At 44.6% G+C, this 17,567-nt stretch overlaps 1 protein-coding gene across 4 annotated transcripts in view; it reads right to left on the reverse strand.

Moving 5' to 3' along the window:
• Positions 1–8,073: 8,073 nt before the first annotated feature.
• The window catches only part of ERCC6L2 (ERCC excision repair 6 like 2), a 133,250-nt gene continuing 123,756 nt past the window's right edge, over positions 8,074–17,567 (reverse strand). For all 4 annotated transcript variants that reach the window (XM_055125781.1, XM_055125783.1, XM_055125784.1 and 1 more), the window contains 2 exons: positions 17,019–17,200; positions 8,074–10,862 (listed from right to left, as the gene is read on the reverse strand). In XM_055125781.1, coding sequence (XP_054981756.1) covers positions 9,899–10,862; positions 17,019–17,200 — 1,146 coding nt within the window. In that variant the 3' untranslated portion in view covers positions 8,074–9,898. The remainder of the gene's footprint in view (positions 10,863–17,018; positions 17,201–17,567) is intronic.

A 17,567-nucleotide genomic window follows, 5' to 3' on the forward strand; every position in this document is an offset into this window, starting at 1 on the left:
CTGGGGCATAGCGCTGCCTCTTCTGTGGTTGTTCTGTTTTTCTAGTGTGATTGTTTAAAGGCACCTTTAACCACAAAGTGCAAGCCTGGAAGCAACCAAAATATGCTTCACTAGGTGAATGTATAAATAAATGAGTACAGCCAAACAATGGAATATTCAGCACATGAGCTCTTAAACCATGAACACATGTGGAAGAAACTTAAGTGCATATTACTAACTGAAAGAGGCCATCTGAAAAGGCTACCAACTACATGATCCCAACTCTATGACATTCTGGAAAGGGCAAAATATAGGGAAAATTAAAAAAAAGATTAGTAGTTGGTGAGGGAGTGGAGGAGGGAAGATGAAGAGAGAAAGCTAGAGGGTTTTCAGGGCAGTGACAACACTCCACAGCAGTTTCTCAGCATTTCCCAGTCATGACCATCTTCTGACCTATTTCCTTCCAGTTGCTCTCCATAGTATTGCATCACTGCTTCCAATGGATTGTTTGAACTCGTTGCTCCCTTGAAATATCCTGGGGACCCACAAGTTGCCATATGATCTTGGGGTGAGAAATGCTCACCCCATTTTGATATGTTACTGTATATTGGTGCCAAGCCATAGACTCCAGGACAATGAGAGTGCCTAATTTAAGCAACTGTCTTCATCAGATAATGAGTGCCGATTTGTGTTCATAACCTGTAACCAGAATGAGTCATTCTGGTGCAGGGTTTGACTGACAGAGGGGTCATATGAGAAGATAAATAAGGAATATCTCTATTACTCTCAAGTGTACTGTGAACCTAAAACTTTTAAGACATAAGAAAAAACCCAACCTAAAACTAATGGCATTGCACGCCCAGGCATTATGGGACCTTTGGCAAAGGAACTATTATTTATTGAGGACCTGCATGTGGCATTTCCCATCCTAGCCATTGTTCATGGCATTCTTTGGACCTCCATTGTGCTGTAAGGGGGGCAGTACTAGATAATCCTGGAGATCTCTTTAACTGTACAGAAGGTCTTTCTTTGACCACCAAGCTAATCCCTAATGGGAATCTATCCAGGCACTAAAACACAAAAATTCTTTGTGGTTCTCAAAGCAACAGTTAGCACCCACTTTTTAAAACTGAGCTTCTGTGGTTTACAATGCTTTCTATTTTCTTTCTTCTAATGCTTTACAAAAGATTTGTCATGCACAAAACTCCAACACCACACCCATTATCTGTGTACCTGCTTCTTCTCCCAAGGACTCCACTACCCTTTCCTCGCAACTCCCTTCCCCACTCAATTTTTGTGTGGATCAGTTCTAGCATTGTGTTGCCTTTGGGCCTTTGCTGCTCATTTGCTGTGTCTTTAATCCCACAAATGAGAGATCATTCTGCATCTGCCCTTTTCCTTCTGACTGACTCCACTCAGCACGAGACCTTCTAGTTCCACCCACATCACTGCAAAAGCCTGGCCGGGGCTTTCCTTAGAACTAGGCAGCAGCAACTTATAGGTAGTCACTTCCCTTCATTTCTGACAGGAAACTGAGCAGTTTTTGAAAATAAATGTGATGTCTGTCAAGATGACAAACAGGGCTGGGGGTGGGGAGCCCAGAATATTGGAAAAAATACGGGAACACTGGTGGAGGGAAGGTGATGGGATTGGTGTTGAAATATTATATACCCAAAACTCAACTATCAAAAATTTTGTACATCACGATTCTTTAATTAAATAAAGAATTATTATTTTTTTTAAAAAAAGAAGATAGATGTAAAGCTGCTAAGTATATCTGAAATTTAGATATGGAAAAGGTTAATGCCTTTATATATATGTGTGTTATTTCTGAAAAAGATCTATAAGAAGCTGGTGATAGTGATGGCAGAGTTTCTGGGAAGAAAAGGAAACTACTATTTTCCACACCCCTTGAATTTTGCATTATGCATCTACACACAAAAAAATTTATTTAGAAATTATAAAACAGCAATAAGGTTGGTGTTATATCCTGGTAGGGTATTTGAGGAAGAAAATCACAAGTATTACATAAGAAGAAAGTTCACAGAACTAAAAAGCATAGCTTTACTACAGCAAACGCTTGTCACTAGGTCCCTGTTTACTTTCGTCTTGGAGTCTCAGTGCATCTGACCTCGCTTACATAACAGGTATAAAAACATGAGATCTAAGTCTCAAAAGTGCTAATTTCCACTACACATGTGCTTTAATCAGGCAGACAAGGAAGTATCTAGTGATATGAATTGAAAAATCACTGTGTGATTTTTCTGAGAGGTAGTACAGCAGTTAGGGCACTTGCGTTGTATGCGGCTGACCTGGGTTTGATTCCTGGCATTTCATATCGTCCTCTGAGTCTGCAAGGCATCATGACTCTTGAGTGCAGAAACAGAAATAATCCCTGAGTACCACCAGTGTGGCCCATAGCAAGACAAACATTAAAAAAAATTTTAAGTAAATTAAATAAAATTAAAATCACTGTGTCTCTAAGCCAAACCACCCCTACAGAAACCCATGGAGAAGACTAGAGACCTTCCTGGATGCAGAAATTCCTGGCGCCTGAGTGGAGAGGTTCCTCCAGGAACAACGGCTGTGAGAAGACTGTCAAGGCATCAGTGCTCCCAGCTGCTCCCCTGACAGCATCCTAGTATAAGCCTTGGGGAGTAGTTTGAAAAAACACCATAAAGGTAAATTTGCAGGATAAGTGGGGTGCATTCTCCATTTGGGGGATTCATCTGCATCTCTCCGAGGGAAGAGTCCTCTGGGCTCTTTCCTGTTTGAGGAAGTTTATGTTTCTCTGAATGTGTATTTCCCTCTTTCCCTCACCTCATATTTCCTGAACAAACTTATCTTCACTATCTGTGCTCTTCCTGAAATTCCTATCTATGAGGGCACATGGCAGACCAAGTCACCTGGGTGGAGGCAAGAGCTGTTTTCTTTCCTCACTCCCACCTGAGCCGTACAGCCCCCCAAGAGGAAATTGGGCGGGAGAACTTGATCTGTAGAACTCTGATAACTGCCTCGAGGGGTTAGTGGGTGCAAATGTCCATAACACAGAGGTGGCCTTGGCTGACTGAAGTCCTGAATTTCCTAGGCACTTACCTTGGTGACCAAGATGGGCTGCGAGGAAAGTGGCATAGTGGCCACCACTTGAGGAAGCTACCTCACTGAGACAGTTTTCACGTTAAGATTGAAGTCACTAACATATAATTACAATAAGACTTTATTAGGGGTGGGGAGTCCACATCATAGCAATATGTACAATTAGAAGTATAGGGTGTGATGTAAACCATTCGAGACAAAGAATGGTTCGGGAGACACTTTAGAAAGAGTGCAGCCTTGGGGGTCTTCAAAGCTGTTCATCGATGAGGAGCAACGGGGATTGGGGGGCTCTTGTGAGTGAGATCCTGGTGGTCTCACTGGAGAAGGCTTTAGGGTCACTGGTGTAAAGTTCAGAAAGCAGCTCAGCATAGCTGGACCTGATGTTCAGAGTGATGCTCTAGTCCAGTGAAGCGTCACCAGGGCCACTTCTCAGTTTCATTTACACAGGGATTCTGGCACAGCTGGTTTCATCTGTTCTTGGCTTTCTTCTTTGCATGTCTGCTCATGGGCATCGTCACAAACACACGGTTCTCTGTGTCCCGCGTTTGTGTCAGTGGCCTGCTGCGCTCTTACCTGCTCCACTCTTCTCCCAGCTGGGATCATCACATAGTTAGAGCCAAAGCCCCATTTCTGTCTTTCTGGGTCACTACACTAAGCACATCCAACACAGCAGGTGAAGAGCAATCATCCAAGGAAACGGAAGCCAGGGACCTAGCTGTCATTTGAGATTCAAGAAAGGGAGCCTTTGCCAACTTCTAATTTTCTGGTTTAATTTCTGTACCATATGTGGTCCCCTGAGCACATCCAGAATTGACCTCATGAGCACAGAGCCAGGAGTAAGCACTGGCTGGATGTGGTCCATTCCCTCTGCCCCCAGCAAAGAAACCCCTAAGATCCTGAACGCAGTAAAAGCAAGCAGAAGAGCATGTGGAGACTATTGCGGCTGGAGTGAACTCGACCGGCTTACCTACTCAGGATTGCCATCTGTGGGTGGGGCCTCTACCCCATCTCCAGGACATGGCTGGTGCTATGGGCATCCTGCCCACAGGAAGAAGTCTAGCTGGGCACAGCAATGATAGAGAAATGACCAGTATGACCTGCTGAGTTCTGAAGAGCTATTCGATCCTTTCTGCTTCAGTTTCTTCCTCTGTAGAATAGGGATCGTAATACCTACCCGTCAGAAGCATTGCACAGGACAGTGAGAAGAGTCTACTTGAAGTTGTTAGCAAAGAACAAAAAACATATGTGAACTCAGTAAATGTGAACTTGTTTGGAATAACTGGGACCCCTTGGTTGACGCTGGACACAAGCTTGACCGGTCAAGTATAAACCCTGGGGCACTGTTATTTTGGGAGCCCCAGTGCCACCACTGAAAGAACCCACAGAGATTCACAGCTGAATTCAGTACTAGAAAGCAGAGACATGCCCACTCCACCCCCAACTCAAAGACCCCCAAATGAGGGCAGTAGACCACATTTTAGTCTTCCCCTAACCCTTTTTTGTTAGGTTTGCAGATGTGTTGGTATGTGCCTGAGGGGATCAGCCACTGGGGAGAATTTAATATTCATTCTGGCATCCACCTGGCGACAGCACATGCCTAAACCCCTCCCTGTCCTCTTTCTCTAAAATACTCTTCTGTATATGTGCGGTACCCAGAACGGCATGAGGGAATGCTGAGTGAGGATGCCTAGATCACCCTTGGCCCCAGAGTGAAGGGAAGAGAAAGAAACCAAGTGGGGAAGGAAAGACAGACCGGAAGCACCAGGCACATCGTGTATAGAGGAGTGGAAGAGCTAAATATCCAAACCGTAGAGTCAAACAACCCTTGAAACAAGAGACCCAAACTTCAACCAGCAAACTGGAAAATGCTCCTGTCCAGGAAGCGGACTGAATGGGGGAGGGAGCCTGGAACTGGTGGAGGGAAGTGGGCACAGGTGGCGGAGCCGTGCTGGGATGCTGTAGATCTAAAACTCAACTTAACTGACTTTGTAAAGCACGGTGCTTTGATAAAATTTAAAAAAAAAGAAAAGAGAAAAGAAAAGAAGAAAAAAAACTAAAACATCACCGTATTTAGAGAAAAAACAAAGCTCCGTTGTGATCACAGACAGGCCGGTGCCTTTAAGGCTGCACCTGCCAGCTTGCTGTCAGTCGGGTTCTTTGGGTACCCACCCCATGTCTCAAGCGATGGCTTCCCAAGGCAGTGGAGGCGGCAGACACCCAGGGGACCCGCATTGCAGGAAGAGGCGCCGCGCGTGTGCCACACTCCAACTCGTTTGAGTGACTCCTGGCCACAGCTTCAGAGACAAGTAAGGGCGGACTCAGGGCCCTCAGCCATTGGGAAAGACCTGAACAGAGAGGCCTGTCCAGTGCAGATCTGCGGCCAGTGCGGCACGTGTTTCCGCTGGGAAGCAGCGCGGAAAACGGATCGGGAGAGCGGAGATGAGGGGAGAGGGGTGCGGCCTGGAGGGAGGGCGAAGATGAGGGGAGAGGGGTGCAATCGGGAGGGAGAGCAGAGATGAGGGGAGAGGGGTGCGGCTGGCCGGGAGGGAGGGTGGCAGCGGGCCCTTGGCAGGGTGGATTCTGGGCACACCTCGGAAGAAACTCGCTCTCGGCGTTGTGGTTGTGGATGCGGAGGAGGCAGCAGAGACACCGCCGAACCCAGCCTGGGTGCGCCTGCCTGGGGGGCTCCCGCGCCCGCCCACGCTCCCGCCTCCCCCCCCCGCCCCCCCCCCGCTCAGGCCGCGCCCGGCCCCTCCTGCTCCGCTGCCCGGACTCAGCACCTGGCCGCTCAGGGGCGGGCAGCGGCCCGACCGCTCGCCTGGTGCCACAGGTGTGTGCGCCCAGGGTATACGCGAGTCTCAGGGGTGTGCGCCCAGGTGTACGGGAGTGTCAGGGGTGTGCGCCCCAGGTGTACGCGAGTCTCAGGGGTATGAGCCCAGGTGTACGGGAGTGTCAGGGGTGTGCGCCCCAGGTGTACGCGAGTCTCAGGGGTGTGCGCCCCAGGTGTACGCGAATCTCAGGGGTGTGTGCCCCAGGTGTACGCGAGTCTCAGGGGTGTGCGCCCCAGGTGTACGCGAATCTCAGGGGTGTGTGCCCCAGGTGTACGCGAGTCTCAGGGGTGTGCGCCCCAGGTGTGCTCGCCCAGGGTGTACGTGCGTCCCAGGTGTGCAAGCCTCAGGTTTGTGCTCCGTAGGTATGTGCGTCCAAGGTATGTGGGCCCCGCACGTGTCAAGGGTGTGTGAGCCTCAGGTTTGTGCCCCTTCCCCGGGTGTGACCCCCCCTGTATGCGCGCATCCCAGCTGTGTGTGCCCCAATTTTACGTGCGTTCCAAAATGTGTGAGCCCCTGGTGTGGAGCCTCAGGTTTGTGTGCCCCAGGTGTGTGTGTGTGTGTGTGTGTGTGTGTGTGTGTGTGTCCGTGTCCCAGATGTGTACACCCCAGGTAAGCGCCCAAACTGCGCTCGCTTGGGGAACTTTCTCATCGTGAGAAGCAGCGGGTGGGCAGCCCGGGCCCGGGGAGCGCCCAACTCCCACCTTGCGCAGAGCACCGTGGAACTGGGTCCTATCAAGGGCTCCAGGAGTTTCGCCGCGGGGTAAGGCTGAAGCCACCAATGGCTCAAACCCGCATCTCGCAGGGAAACTCCTGAGGCCCGGAGGAGGGGGCGGCCGCCCACCCACGTCTGCTGCTCACGAAGAAACCCGGGGGCTGTTCTGGGATCGCGGTGGAAAGCAGGCCGAGGCGCCTGGCGTTGGACGCCAAGTTTCCCACCAACCAGAAGGTGATTCAACAGTTTTATTCGCTTCTTCCCAAAGGAAAGCGCCTCTGGGGCTGGGCGCCCTCAGGCAAGTTCCAGTACTTGCCCGCAGCCTCCTCCTGCTGTCCGCGGGTGCTCAGGCTGTGGCAGAGCTCAGGGATTTCTCCCGCAGGGTCAGAGTCCTACGGGGCGTCCTACCCCCGTTCTCTGGCCTTATCTTCAGCTATTTACGGGCAGGGCAGGGGGAAGGCTGTCCCGCTGGACCTGTGCCACCCCCTCCAGCGCCCCTCTGCTTGGCACCGTGCCCCTGTGCGATGACAGTGACGTGTATCTCACTGATGCCTGCGTGTGTGCTCCCGAAGACCACAAAGAACCATACGGTCACACTGTGCTGTCTATGGGCGTTTGGTTCCAGGGCGTTGGCCTTGCACGCAGCCGACTGGGTTCGATTCCCCCGCCCCTCTCGGAGAGCCTGGCAAGCTACCGGGAGTATCCCGCCCGCACGGCAGAGCCTGGCAAGCTACCATGGCGTATCCAATATGCCAAAAACCGTAACAAGTCTCACAATAGAGACATTACTGGTGCCCGCTCGAGCAAATCGATGAGCAACGGGAGGACAGTGATTCAGACAGAGCTGTATCCTCACGTCTTGCATAAGAAATGGCACAGTATTTGCATATAGCTTACACACACCTTTCACATAGTTAAATTATATCTAGACTGCTATGACACCTAATGCAAATGCTGTGAACAACTTAATACTATATTACTTAGGAAATAGTAAGAACAAAAGTATATATTCAGATTTAATGCATCCTCACTGGCCTAAACTACAAAGCATGTGTTCAGAGGCTAGGCTGGTTGAATCCAAGCATGTGAAAACAATAAATGTAGTACTGGGTTACTTCTTTAATATATTTCAGGAGTACAGAGATAGTATTTGTATGAATTATTTTAGATTCTAACAATATGTCCATTTAAAAAATTTCAAAGGTCTCCCTTTGTATGTATGAAAATATGTTTTTATTAAAATACTATAAGCTCTATCATCTGGCATAGAGACAGGGTGGGGGAAAGGGGAGAAGGAAGAGGGGGAAGAAGGCCCATCTAGGTCTGTGTGATCAAAACAATGATTTTCAAACTCAGTGCTATCGTTGCGGGTTTTAGAAACACACAGATACAAGAATCAGAAAAGAAATACAAATACTGGACACACACACACAAAATATGTGGCATGCCTTCAGGTAAATATTTGAACATTTAATTTCATAAACATTTGATTTCAGTCATACATCATGAATACAGGAGTCATGACATAAAGCATATTTTATAGTTCTAACATTGCCCTCCTTGGCTATTCAGTACCATACGGAAGAATGTTTTTCCCTATTTCCGATCCATATCGTGGCACATATCGAGGGCCCTCTTCCCTCTGAATGAAGACCAAGCCCTCTGAGCTCTCCACTGCTCTTCTGTGGACTCTGCTGCGAGCCCTGCAAGCTGCCAAGGCTGCCCTGGTGCGTCTGGATGTGGGTCAGCAGAGAGCTCAGGCTCTGTGCCACCGTGCAGCACGAGGCTGGGGGCTGTGTGGGTGGGCCCTGCCCCCATGTGCCTTCCCTCTTTTGACCAGAGTTCCTAGCGCAGGGGCTGAGCAATTGCTTCTTTTTTTTTTTTAAATTTTTTTCATTGTTATCATTTATTGACCAACAAACATGTCCCAAGGAATCACATAAGCACTTAATAACATTTCATTTAATCAATATCACAAGCTTCTATGATAGTTCCACTAGTGATGAAATAAAGGTTTTAAAGGTTAATCCATGTCACAAGAAAACATCTAATTCATAGCAGAGAGGGAATTTAAACAACATCAAAACATCCTCATTACTAAATAGCTACATCAAAGGGGCAAAATCATGATAGCTGCTCAAAATTACTCTATCAAGCTGTCATGATAGCTGTGAAATGTGAGCAGGTGTTTCCCATATATGCAAGGAAAATGTTTCTGTGATGCTAATTAATTAAAAATCATTTTATTTGAGCAATTGCTTCTATGTGAGTGAATTCAACAGCGATCAGATTCCATTGGTTTATAAACCACATAGATCCAACAAAATACAACACTCAGACAACTTACTCATTTATTTGTACTGGTGTAAGATAAAAGTACTTCCCTTGGCTTTATATTGATTCAATCATAATAGTCCTATAAAATTTAAGATACTGGTGTTCTGTGGCTAATGGTAATGAATACATCACTGTTTTGGGGGGGGTCTGTTTTTGTGCCATACCTGGCAATGTTACTCTTTGCTCTGCATTTGGTATTACTCCTGGTAGTGCTCAGGGGCCATATCGGATACTGGGGATTAAATCTGGGTAAACCGTGTGCAAAGCAAACAATCTACCCACTGGACTAGCTCCCCAGCCCTGAATATATAACTTTACATCCCCATCTTGTATAGAAAGTCATACATGAAGCTTTGATCTTGAAAAGTTGTACATTTACTATTTTGGCAGAGCATCATATGTTTAATTCTACTTGTTTCCTAGGAAGAACATGACATGAGGACATTACATGAAATGAAAGAAAGCAGAGAAGTGGCTCACCAAGTAGAACACGTGTGAGATCTTCCTGGGTTTTGGCCCTAAACTTAATTTGGCTTGTGACTTAATGGAATCTGGGACAGTGAACTGCAGATATTTCACACTAGAAGGACATTTATGCCGGTCTAGTTCAAACACATCACTTCCTCTTTCATACTAGGAAGTGGCTGTATGCCAGGGCAAATCTCTTATTTACAGCCATATAATTACACAACCACATGATCCAGGTAATCTTACCCATTTCATAACAGCAATGATACCGTAATGTAGTCTTCAAAGATGAATCGTATCAAGAAAAATGAACAGATAACATTTACATTTCAGACTTTCAAGCTCCTATATCAACAATTTAATAAAAACATGTTTTGGCAACTTGTTGTCAAGTTCAGGTAAAAACGGAGCAACATGCCGCAAATGGTGATGGCAGAAGTTCACTGTCATAGTGATCCATTTGTGTATTAATAAATCACTCATGTATATTAGTTGGGTTCTCACCTTCATCACTTGAGTTAAATTTTTTCCACAGAAAGTTCTCGTTCGACTTCCAGAGCGAAGTCTGTGGGTCCTCTCTCCTTTTGGAAGCTGTGGTCGGGGGCACTGTTCCACACAGAGTCTCCACGACTGCCACGTCTGTGAGTTTACTGAGACTGTCGTCATTCTGTTCATTCAAGATGTCCCAGAAATCTTTTGGTCTCTGTTTTGTTTTTATCGTGGGCCCTGAAAGAGATTTCCTTGGCAGCAGTGTGGGACTGTTCCCTCGACTTTTAAAGAGGTCATCGAGAATAGAGGTGTCACCAAGCAAGTGGACCACAGCAGTGTTTTCTAACACTGCACTTTCTAGCTTTCTATTTTCCACTTTGAAAGGTGGTTCATTTCTTGAAATGTCTGTCCCTGTGAGGTCCTGTTGGTCTCTGACGGCTCCGGCAAGCTTTCTCTCACAGGCCTCAGACTTACTACCTAGGGAACAAGACGCTCTAGTACCTTTGGAAGCTTGGCTGCTCTTCTCACTGTCAGTGTTCGGGTTACAGTTTATAGACAATTTTTTAACTTCTGCACTGTTATAAAGCCTCTCTTCTCTACAGGCACTATGATTTTGGCACTTAATTGATTTTCCCTGATAAACTTTTTGACTGCAAATTTGAGAATTTGTTTTAGCAGAATCTTTCAGTGACATAGTTTCGAATTCTGACTTTTCTTTTATAAGAGATTCTTTTTTTACAGTCTTATTTCTGATTCTTGCTCCTTGCTTATTAGAGAATTTGGTGATTTCTGAGGCAGAATCCACAAAAAATTCTTTTATCTCCAAATACCGAGAAGCATAAAAGTCCTTCAGAAATTTTTGTCGTTTTTCTGAAGTGGCATTAGTTATATGTTCAGCAAATTCCTTTACAGATGACAAATTAAAAGAGGCCATTTCTTCAAACTGTTTTCTGAAAAATTTATGAATAAAACAAGTGGTTATATTTATTGTGTTATATATTTTTTCCCTTTTTTTCTTTTCTTTTTTTTTGCTTTTGTTTTTGGGCCACACACAGCAACGCTCAGGTGTTACTCCTGGCTCTGGCCCAGGAATCACTCTTGGCATGCTTCAGGGATCATATGGGATTGAATCCAGGCGGCTGCATGCAAGACAAGCACCCTAACTGCTGTATAACTGCTCTGGCCCCTCACCGTTAGATGAAGGATACAGGGAAAAACAATGTGCTCAAATTTATGTAGCATATGGAATAATAAAAGTGCATCTTATACTAGCAGAAGATAACCTCTTTTCTGAGGCTATTAAAAAAATTTTAGTTCATGAAATCAGCAGTTTTCAGGTTATTCTGACTTACCCCGTTAGGCATCTCTGAGAAATATGGGGTTCGTCTGCTGCTCTCCAGGCAGCCAAACCATAACGAGAGAATCATGATGTCTATGGCCTGTGTTTAAAAATCTACACTGAATTCAAGCACCATGAAATAAAGTTTTCAGAGGGTCTTAGTGGAAAAAAAACTTTAAAAAAATAAAGGGATTTTTTTCTTCCCCCGACCCCTACTACAAATTTAAGAGAATCACTTCACACAACTTTTTGATGAAGCTTAAAAGTGATAAACTGAGATTCTTTCTTCTGCCATTGGGTGCAACATAATTAAACGCAAAGGTGCGAGGCTATTTGCAGAAGGGAGATCCCATCTGAGTCCAAGGTGCCAGCGGCCCTTCTGCATGGCTGCAGAGAGGGACCTCCTGGCACCTGGCGAGGCAGAGGCTGTACAGGGACCCTGGACATGCTCCTGCACTCAGGTCGGAATTGTGTCTGTGCCCAATTATAGCAACACTGAGATCAGAGCTGAAATGTATGGAAACAGGAGCGGTAAGGCCACTATTCCTGCCACCTAGACTGGGTGACATCAATTTGTGTCTCCTTTGCTTTCATGGCTTGCTCATGCATTTCTCTGATGCTTCAGAGCAGCACTCTGAGTGCGATCCACACAGTGCTATTCTGTTCCTGGCCCAGATGCATCTACGCTTGATCAATAGCACTCTCACTGCCAAGACAAGAGTAAAAAACTTATTTTAACTTTTATGTCCAACCTGGCAATGCTCAGGGATCACTCCTGGTGGGATTTGGGGAACCGTATGTTGTGCCGGGGATCAAACTGGGGTTGGCTATATGCAAGACAAGCGACATCTCCTGTACTATCTCTCTGGCCCCACAGAGAAAATACCTAATAACACAGATGATTACATATCTGGTGTACAAAATGCCTATGTTAATTATAAATATATAAACATCAAGTACATACATTTTGAAATATAAACATCATATTAATATTTTTATTAGAGAAATATTCAGTATAAAATCAAATATATCAAATATAAACATTTATATGTACATAAAATATTTAATACATGATTCTTGAGCTTCTGTCTTGGTAATCACCAATGTTCCTTTTGGAAAGCAACAAGCACATTACTGAAAGGTTCTGATTCTCCCGTTGCATGAAGTGATGAGTATTTATTGGCCGTTTGTTTAGAATTACTCCTGCGGTGCTCAGGGGACCATATGGGATGCCGGGAATCGAACCGGGTCAGCTACCGGCAAGACAAAAGCCCTACCTGCTGTGCTATCTCTCCAGCCCCAATTCCTGGTCAACATTTGTGTCCTGAGACTAAGCTCCTGGCAATGTTACAGGCTGGTCCTTTTTTTTTTTTTTTTAAGAAAAAACCCAAGTATTCCAGCAGCAGCCACACCTTTCCTTCTGTCTGTTTGGTGCTGAGCTGACCCGTGGACGCAGCTGCCCCTCTGGGAGTCGCCCTGCTGCTTTGATCCCATTTCCACCGAACAGTGTGCAAGGCAACTGGGGTGCATGGCTGCCCTGTCACAGGATGAATTTTGATCAGAATTCATTTTATTTTATCTTATAATTTGATTTCATAATTCTTGATCTTTAAAATCAATTTTCTCAAAAATTTCAAAGAACTACAAGGCACAACCAGGGAGTGTTAAGTTAGATTCACTGTGAGCAAAATTGAATGACTCCTCCTGTGCACGTAGGTAACAGTAACAGCAAACCCGAGAGCCCGGTAGCAAGTGCATCAAGAGTTACACTGGGGATACTCGACACTGCGCATGAGCAAAGCACACAGTTCTCTCTTTTCTCGAGAAACTAAGGGAGGGGGTGAGGCACAGCTAGAATCATTATCTCTGCGTAAGTTTTCAGAGTGATGGTAGGACTGAAACCCTCCAACGGCCCTGGGGCTGCGCACGGTGCAGACCGCAGGGCCCAGGGAGTGCGAGCCGGAGGAGAGTGCTGAGGGCAGTGTGTTACATGGAGACATTCCGATGTTAACTTTGCCACTTAACATGAATCTTAAGCAAGCTAAAGAATAAAGGAAGAATGGGAAAAATCCATCATTTGTATAAAAAACAGAGGATAAAAACAAACGTGCTTTTCAAACACCAGTGAAATGTATGTGGTTGGCACAGGTGCAAAATCAGTGTTCAAAGTGAAAAGACATGAAGTCACACCATGGGCCTGCAGGAGAGGAGACGCAGCTGCAGCACGGCGGCAGCACGTGCACACCCCTGCAGCGCTGACGCCCGCTGTGCTGGGCAGCCGTGGGCGTCTGGGAGCAGCTGCGAGGCAGGACTTGGGGTCCAGCAGCCAGCCCTCCCCGGGCACTGCGCATCCCGGGAGAAGCACCAGGGAGTCACTGTCCAATTGCCAGTGGGTCCATCAGGAGCCCTGGACCCAACGTCTCCACCCCTTTCACGTCACTACTGCTCAGTCTCAGTCATCCCAACTGACATGGGCTCCAGTCCTCCCTCAGTGCTCCTGGAGTCAGGCGGGATCTACTCCCTTTCCTGTGATGTCTACACCCAATCTTCACCCTCACCCTTTAGGACATGTATTGAACTGGTCTTTTTAATTTTTGCCATTCTTCCTTCATTCTCTACCACACCCCAGTCTCATGCCTGTCTAGCCCTCTTATACTTTAAATTGCATGTGTTTAGTGGTATACCCTAAGCAACCTACCTTTTCTCTTACACACTTAAATCTTAGTACTCAAGCTCTACACTGATGCTTCTATCTCATTCTTCTCTTAAACTCCTTCTTCTCTATAAGGTTTATATGGTTCCACTGAATCACTGGCTCCCCCATCTTACTAATTCACCTCTTAGCTGCTGCCTGCTAATGACAAAACACTCAAAACTTAACACTCCTGACTAATGGCATTACTTTCTCACCTCCTGTAACTATTCTTGGCCAATAACCATGGTGTTTACTAAAATAGTAAGATAAATAAAAAATAAACAAACAAAAAAACCCGCCAAAACCTATAGATCAATATCCCCTTCGATCCTTAACAAAGTACTAGCAAACCAAATCTAGCAACATGTCAAAAGTATTATACACAGGATCAAATGCTATTCATTCTAGGAATTAAAGAATAGTTCAATATATGCAAATCAATAAATGTAATACAACACAGTAATGTAAGGAAAGATAATGGTCATATAATGATATCAAGTTATACACAGAAGACAAGACCAAACACCCATTCATGATAAAATCATCTAAAAAATAAGGATAGAAGGAACATACCTCAATATAGTAATGGTCATCTACAACAAGTCCACAAAAAATATATTTAATATTGAAAAACTGAGACCATTCCCCTGAGATAAGGCAGCACACAAGGCTGGTCTCTTTCACCCCTCATATGCAACAAGGTTTGGAAGTCCTTGCCACAGCAATCGGACAAGAAAAAGGTATCACAGGGAGTCAAATTAGAATAGATGTCAAATAATCACTATTTGCAGATGACATAGTAACACATATTGAAAACCCTAAAAACTCCACAAAACAAGCTTTTGGAAATAAGAAACCATTACAGAAGAAGTTTAAAAAATTAATACACAAAAATGTGTGGCATTCTGTGTGCAAGTAATGAACTTCAAGATAACTGTCTTTTTATTTTAAAATAACTGTCTTTTAATTTTAAAAGACAATCCCTTTTAAAACAGATCCCAAAATATCAAATATCTAAAAATAATGTAATAAAGGATGTGAAAGATTTACATAATGAAACTATAAATTACTTCTGAAAGCAAAAGAAAAACACAGCAGAAGATCCAAAAATATTCCCCGCTTAAGATGAGAAGAATAAATATTGTCAAAGTGACCTTCTGAACTAAAGCATTATGGAGATTTATTAGAATTCCCACTAAAATTTCAATGACAGGGACTGGAGTGATAGTATAGCGAGTAGGGTGTTTGCTTTGCACGTGGCTGACCCAGGTTTGATCCACAGTATCCCATGTGGTCCCCTGAGCACTGCCAGGAGTAATTCCTGAGTGCAGAGCCAGGAGTAACCACTGAGCAAAGGTGGGTGTGATCCCCCCACCATAAAAAAAAAAAATTCTAGGACATTCTTCAAAGACTCAGAACAAACTACTAAAATTTTACTTGGAACAATAAAATGCCCTGAATAGCCAACACAATCCTAAGGAGAGAAAAAGCTGAAAAGTACTGAAAGAACTGTAACACAAAGCTATACCAATCAAAACTGCATGGTACTGGAATAAAGAAAAACCCACAGACCAAAGGAACAAAATTGAGAGTTGTGAGATAATCTCCAAGATTTATGATAAATTAATCTACAACAAAAGAATGGAGTGGAGAGAGGAAGTCTCTTCAACAAGTGGTGCTGCAGAAATTGAAAAACCATAAGTAAAAAATAAGTGAACTTGGAACCATATCTCATAGCATTCACAAGAGTTAATTCAAGTGAATTAAAGACCTTATGATCAGAGCAGAATCCATAAAATGCATTAAAAAATAGGCAAAACTTTTTAGAAAATGGACTCCCGATGTGTGATAACAACCTGACCACAGAGCAAAGACAACAAAAATTTTAAAATAAAAAAGAACTACATCAAATTAAAAAGCTTCTGAATAGCAAAAGAAACTGAAAAAAAAAAAACCTTTCTGAAGAGGAGAAAGTATTTGCACACCATACATTGAATAAAGAGCTACATTCAAAATTTGTAAAGCACTCACGAAGCTCAACAACAAAAAAAATCCAACACCCCCATCCCCAAATGGGGGAAAGTCATGAACAGACACTTATCCAAAGAAGACATACAGATGGCCAACAGGCATATGAAAAAGTATGATTAGGGAAATGCAAATGAAAACAACAATAAAATGTCATCACACACCAATGAGAATGGCACATTTCAGAGTCTGGAAACAGCCAGTGCTAGAGGCTGTGGTGAGAAAGGAGCCCATGGCTCTGGGTGGTGGGAATGTCATCTGGTTCAGACTCCTTGGACAGCAGTACGGCGATCTTCCCTCCAAACTACCACTGCCCCAGCATTCAACTTCTCAACATCTCCCCCAAACACGGAAATGCTCATATGCACATCTATGTTCATCATAGCACCTAGCACAATAATCAAGATATGGAAACAACCCAAATGCCCACTACAGACGAATGGGCAAAGAAGTTGTGGCATATAGTGGCTGAGGAGATAACAGTGGGTAGGGTGCATGAGTTAACCTGGATTTGTTCCCAGGCATCCCAAATGGTCCACGGGGCCACCAGAAGTGATCCCTACGTGCAGAGCCAGGAGTCAGAAGTGAGCACAGCCTGATGGGGTCCCCACTCCTCTCTCCTTGCAAGAAAATCTTCATTGAGCAAATAGCATCGTATCTGTGTCCATCTTCATCCCTGTTTTATGTCTTTACTAATTTAGGGATTGGCTTTCTAAAAATATCTAAGGATTTTTATTTTATTTTTTTAAATGCACAAATTCAGATTTCTCTCTGAAATACTCATATAACAGATGTAGTATTGCATTTTATCAAATAGCTATGTTTCCTTTGAGAATTGTAAAATTGGCTGGAGTGATTGCACAGCAGGTATGGCATTTACGTGCATGTGGTCAACCTGGGTTCTAGTCCTAGCACCACTGATGGTCCTCTGAGCCTGCCAGGAGTGATTTCTGAGCCTAATCAGAACCAGGAGTAAGCCCTGGCACAGCTGATGTGGCCCGCTCAAATCACTCATAAAACCCAATGCTACTATAAATCACATACCTGCGGATCCCTTTCGGAGTTTCTCCAATTATGAAGGTGGTCTGTTCTGTACAGTAGATTTCTTTCTTTTTCTGGCTGACAGGATGTAAAAGGCAAAGGGGAAGTGAAATGCTTTCTTCACTTGAGCGTTGATTTTTCTTCATATGTATCAATGTATCTACCTCTTTTTTTTCTTTATGGCCCTAAAAGAATTAAAAAAGATAGAAGCAAAATCTGAAAGTCTGAAAGAAAGCAGAAACCCTTTATTTTTTAACAGTCTCCTTTACACTCACCCCATCCTTATTCTCTTCACCTTGCCTTTGTGCTACAGAATGAACTGACGCATGCTGAGCATGTACACCAAGTCACACCGCTGGCCCCCAAATGCTTGCTTAAACAATTTCCTTAAAAATCATGCAAGAGGGACCCTCTGCGCCTAAAGACTTTGATTCCAGAGATCTAACACATTTGGGCATCCAGCGCAGCTTCTTACAGCAATGCACTGGGACTGTGAGATGGGCTATGCAATTTCTGGCAAAATTTTCCCTGGACTTTATACAGAAATCCAAA

This window comes from Sorex araneus, chromosome 2 (assembly GCF_027595985.1).
Source record: "Sorex araneus isolate mSorAra2 chromosome 2, mSorAra2.pri, whole genome shotgun sequence".
Taxonomy (NCBI): Eukaryota; Metazoa; Chordata; class Mammalia; order Eulipotyphla; family Soricidae; genus Sorex; species Sorex araneus.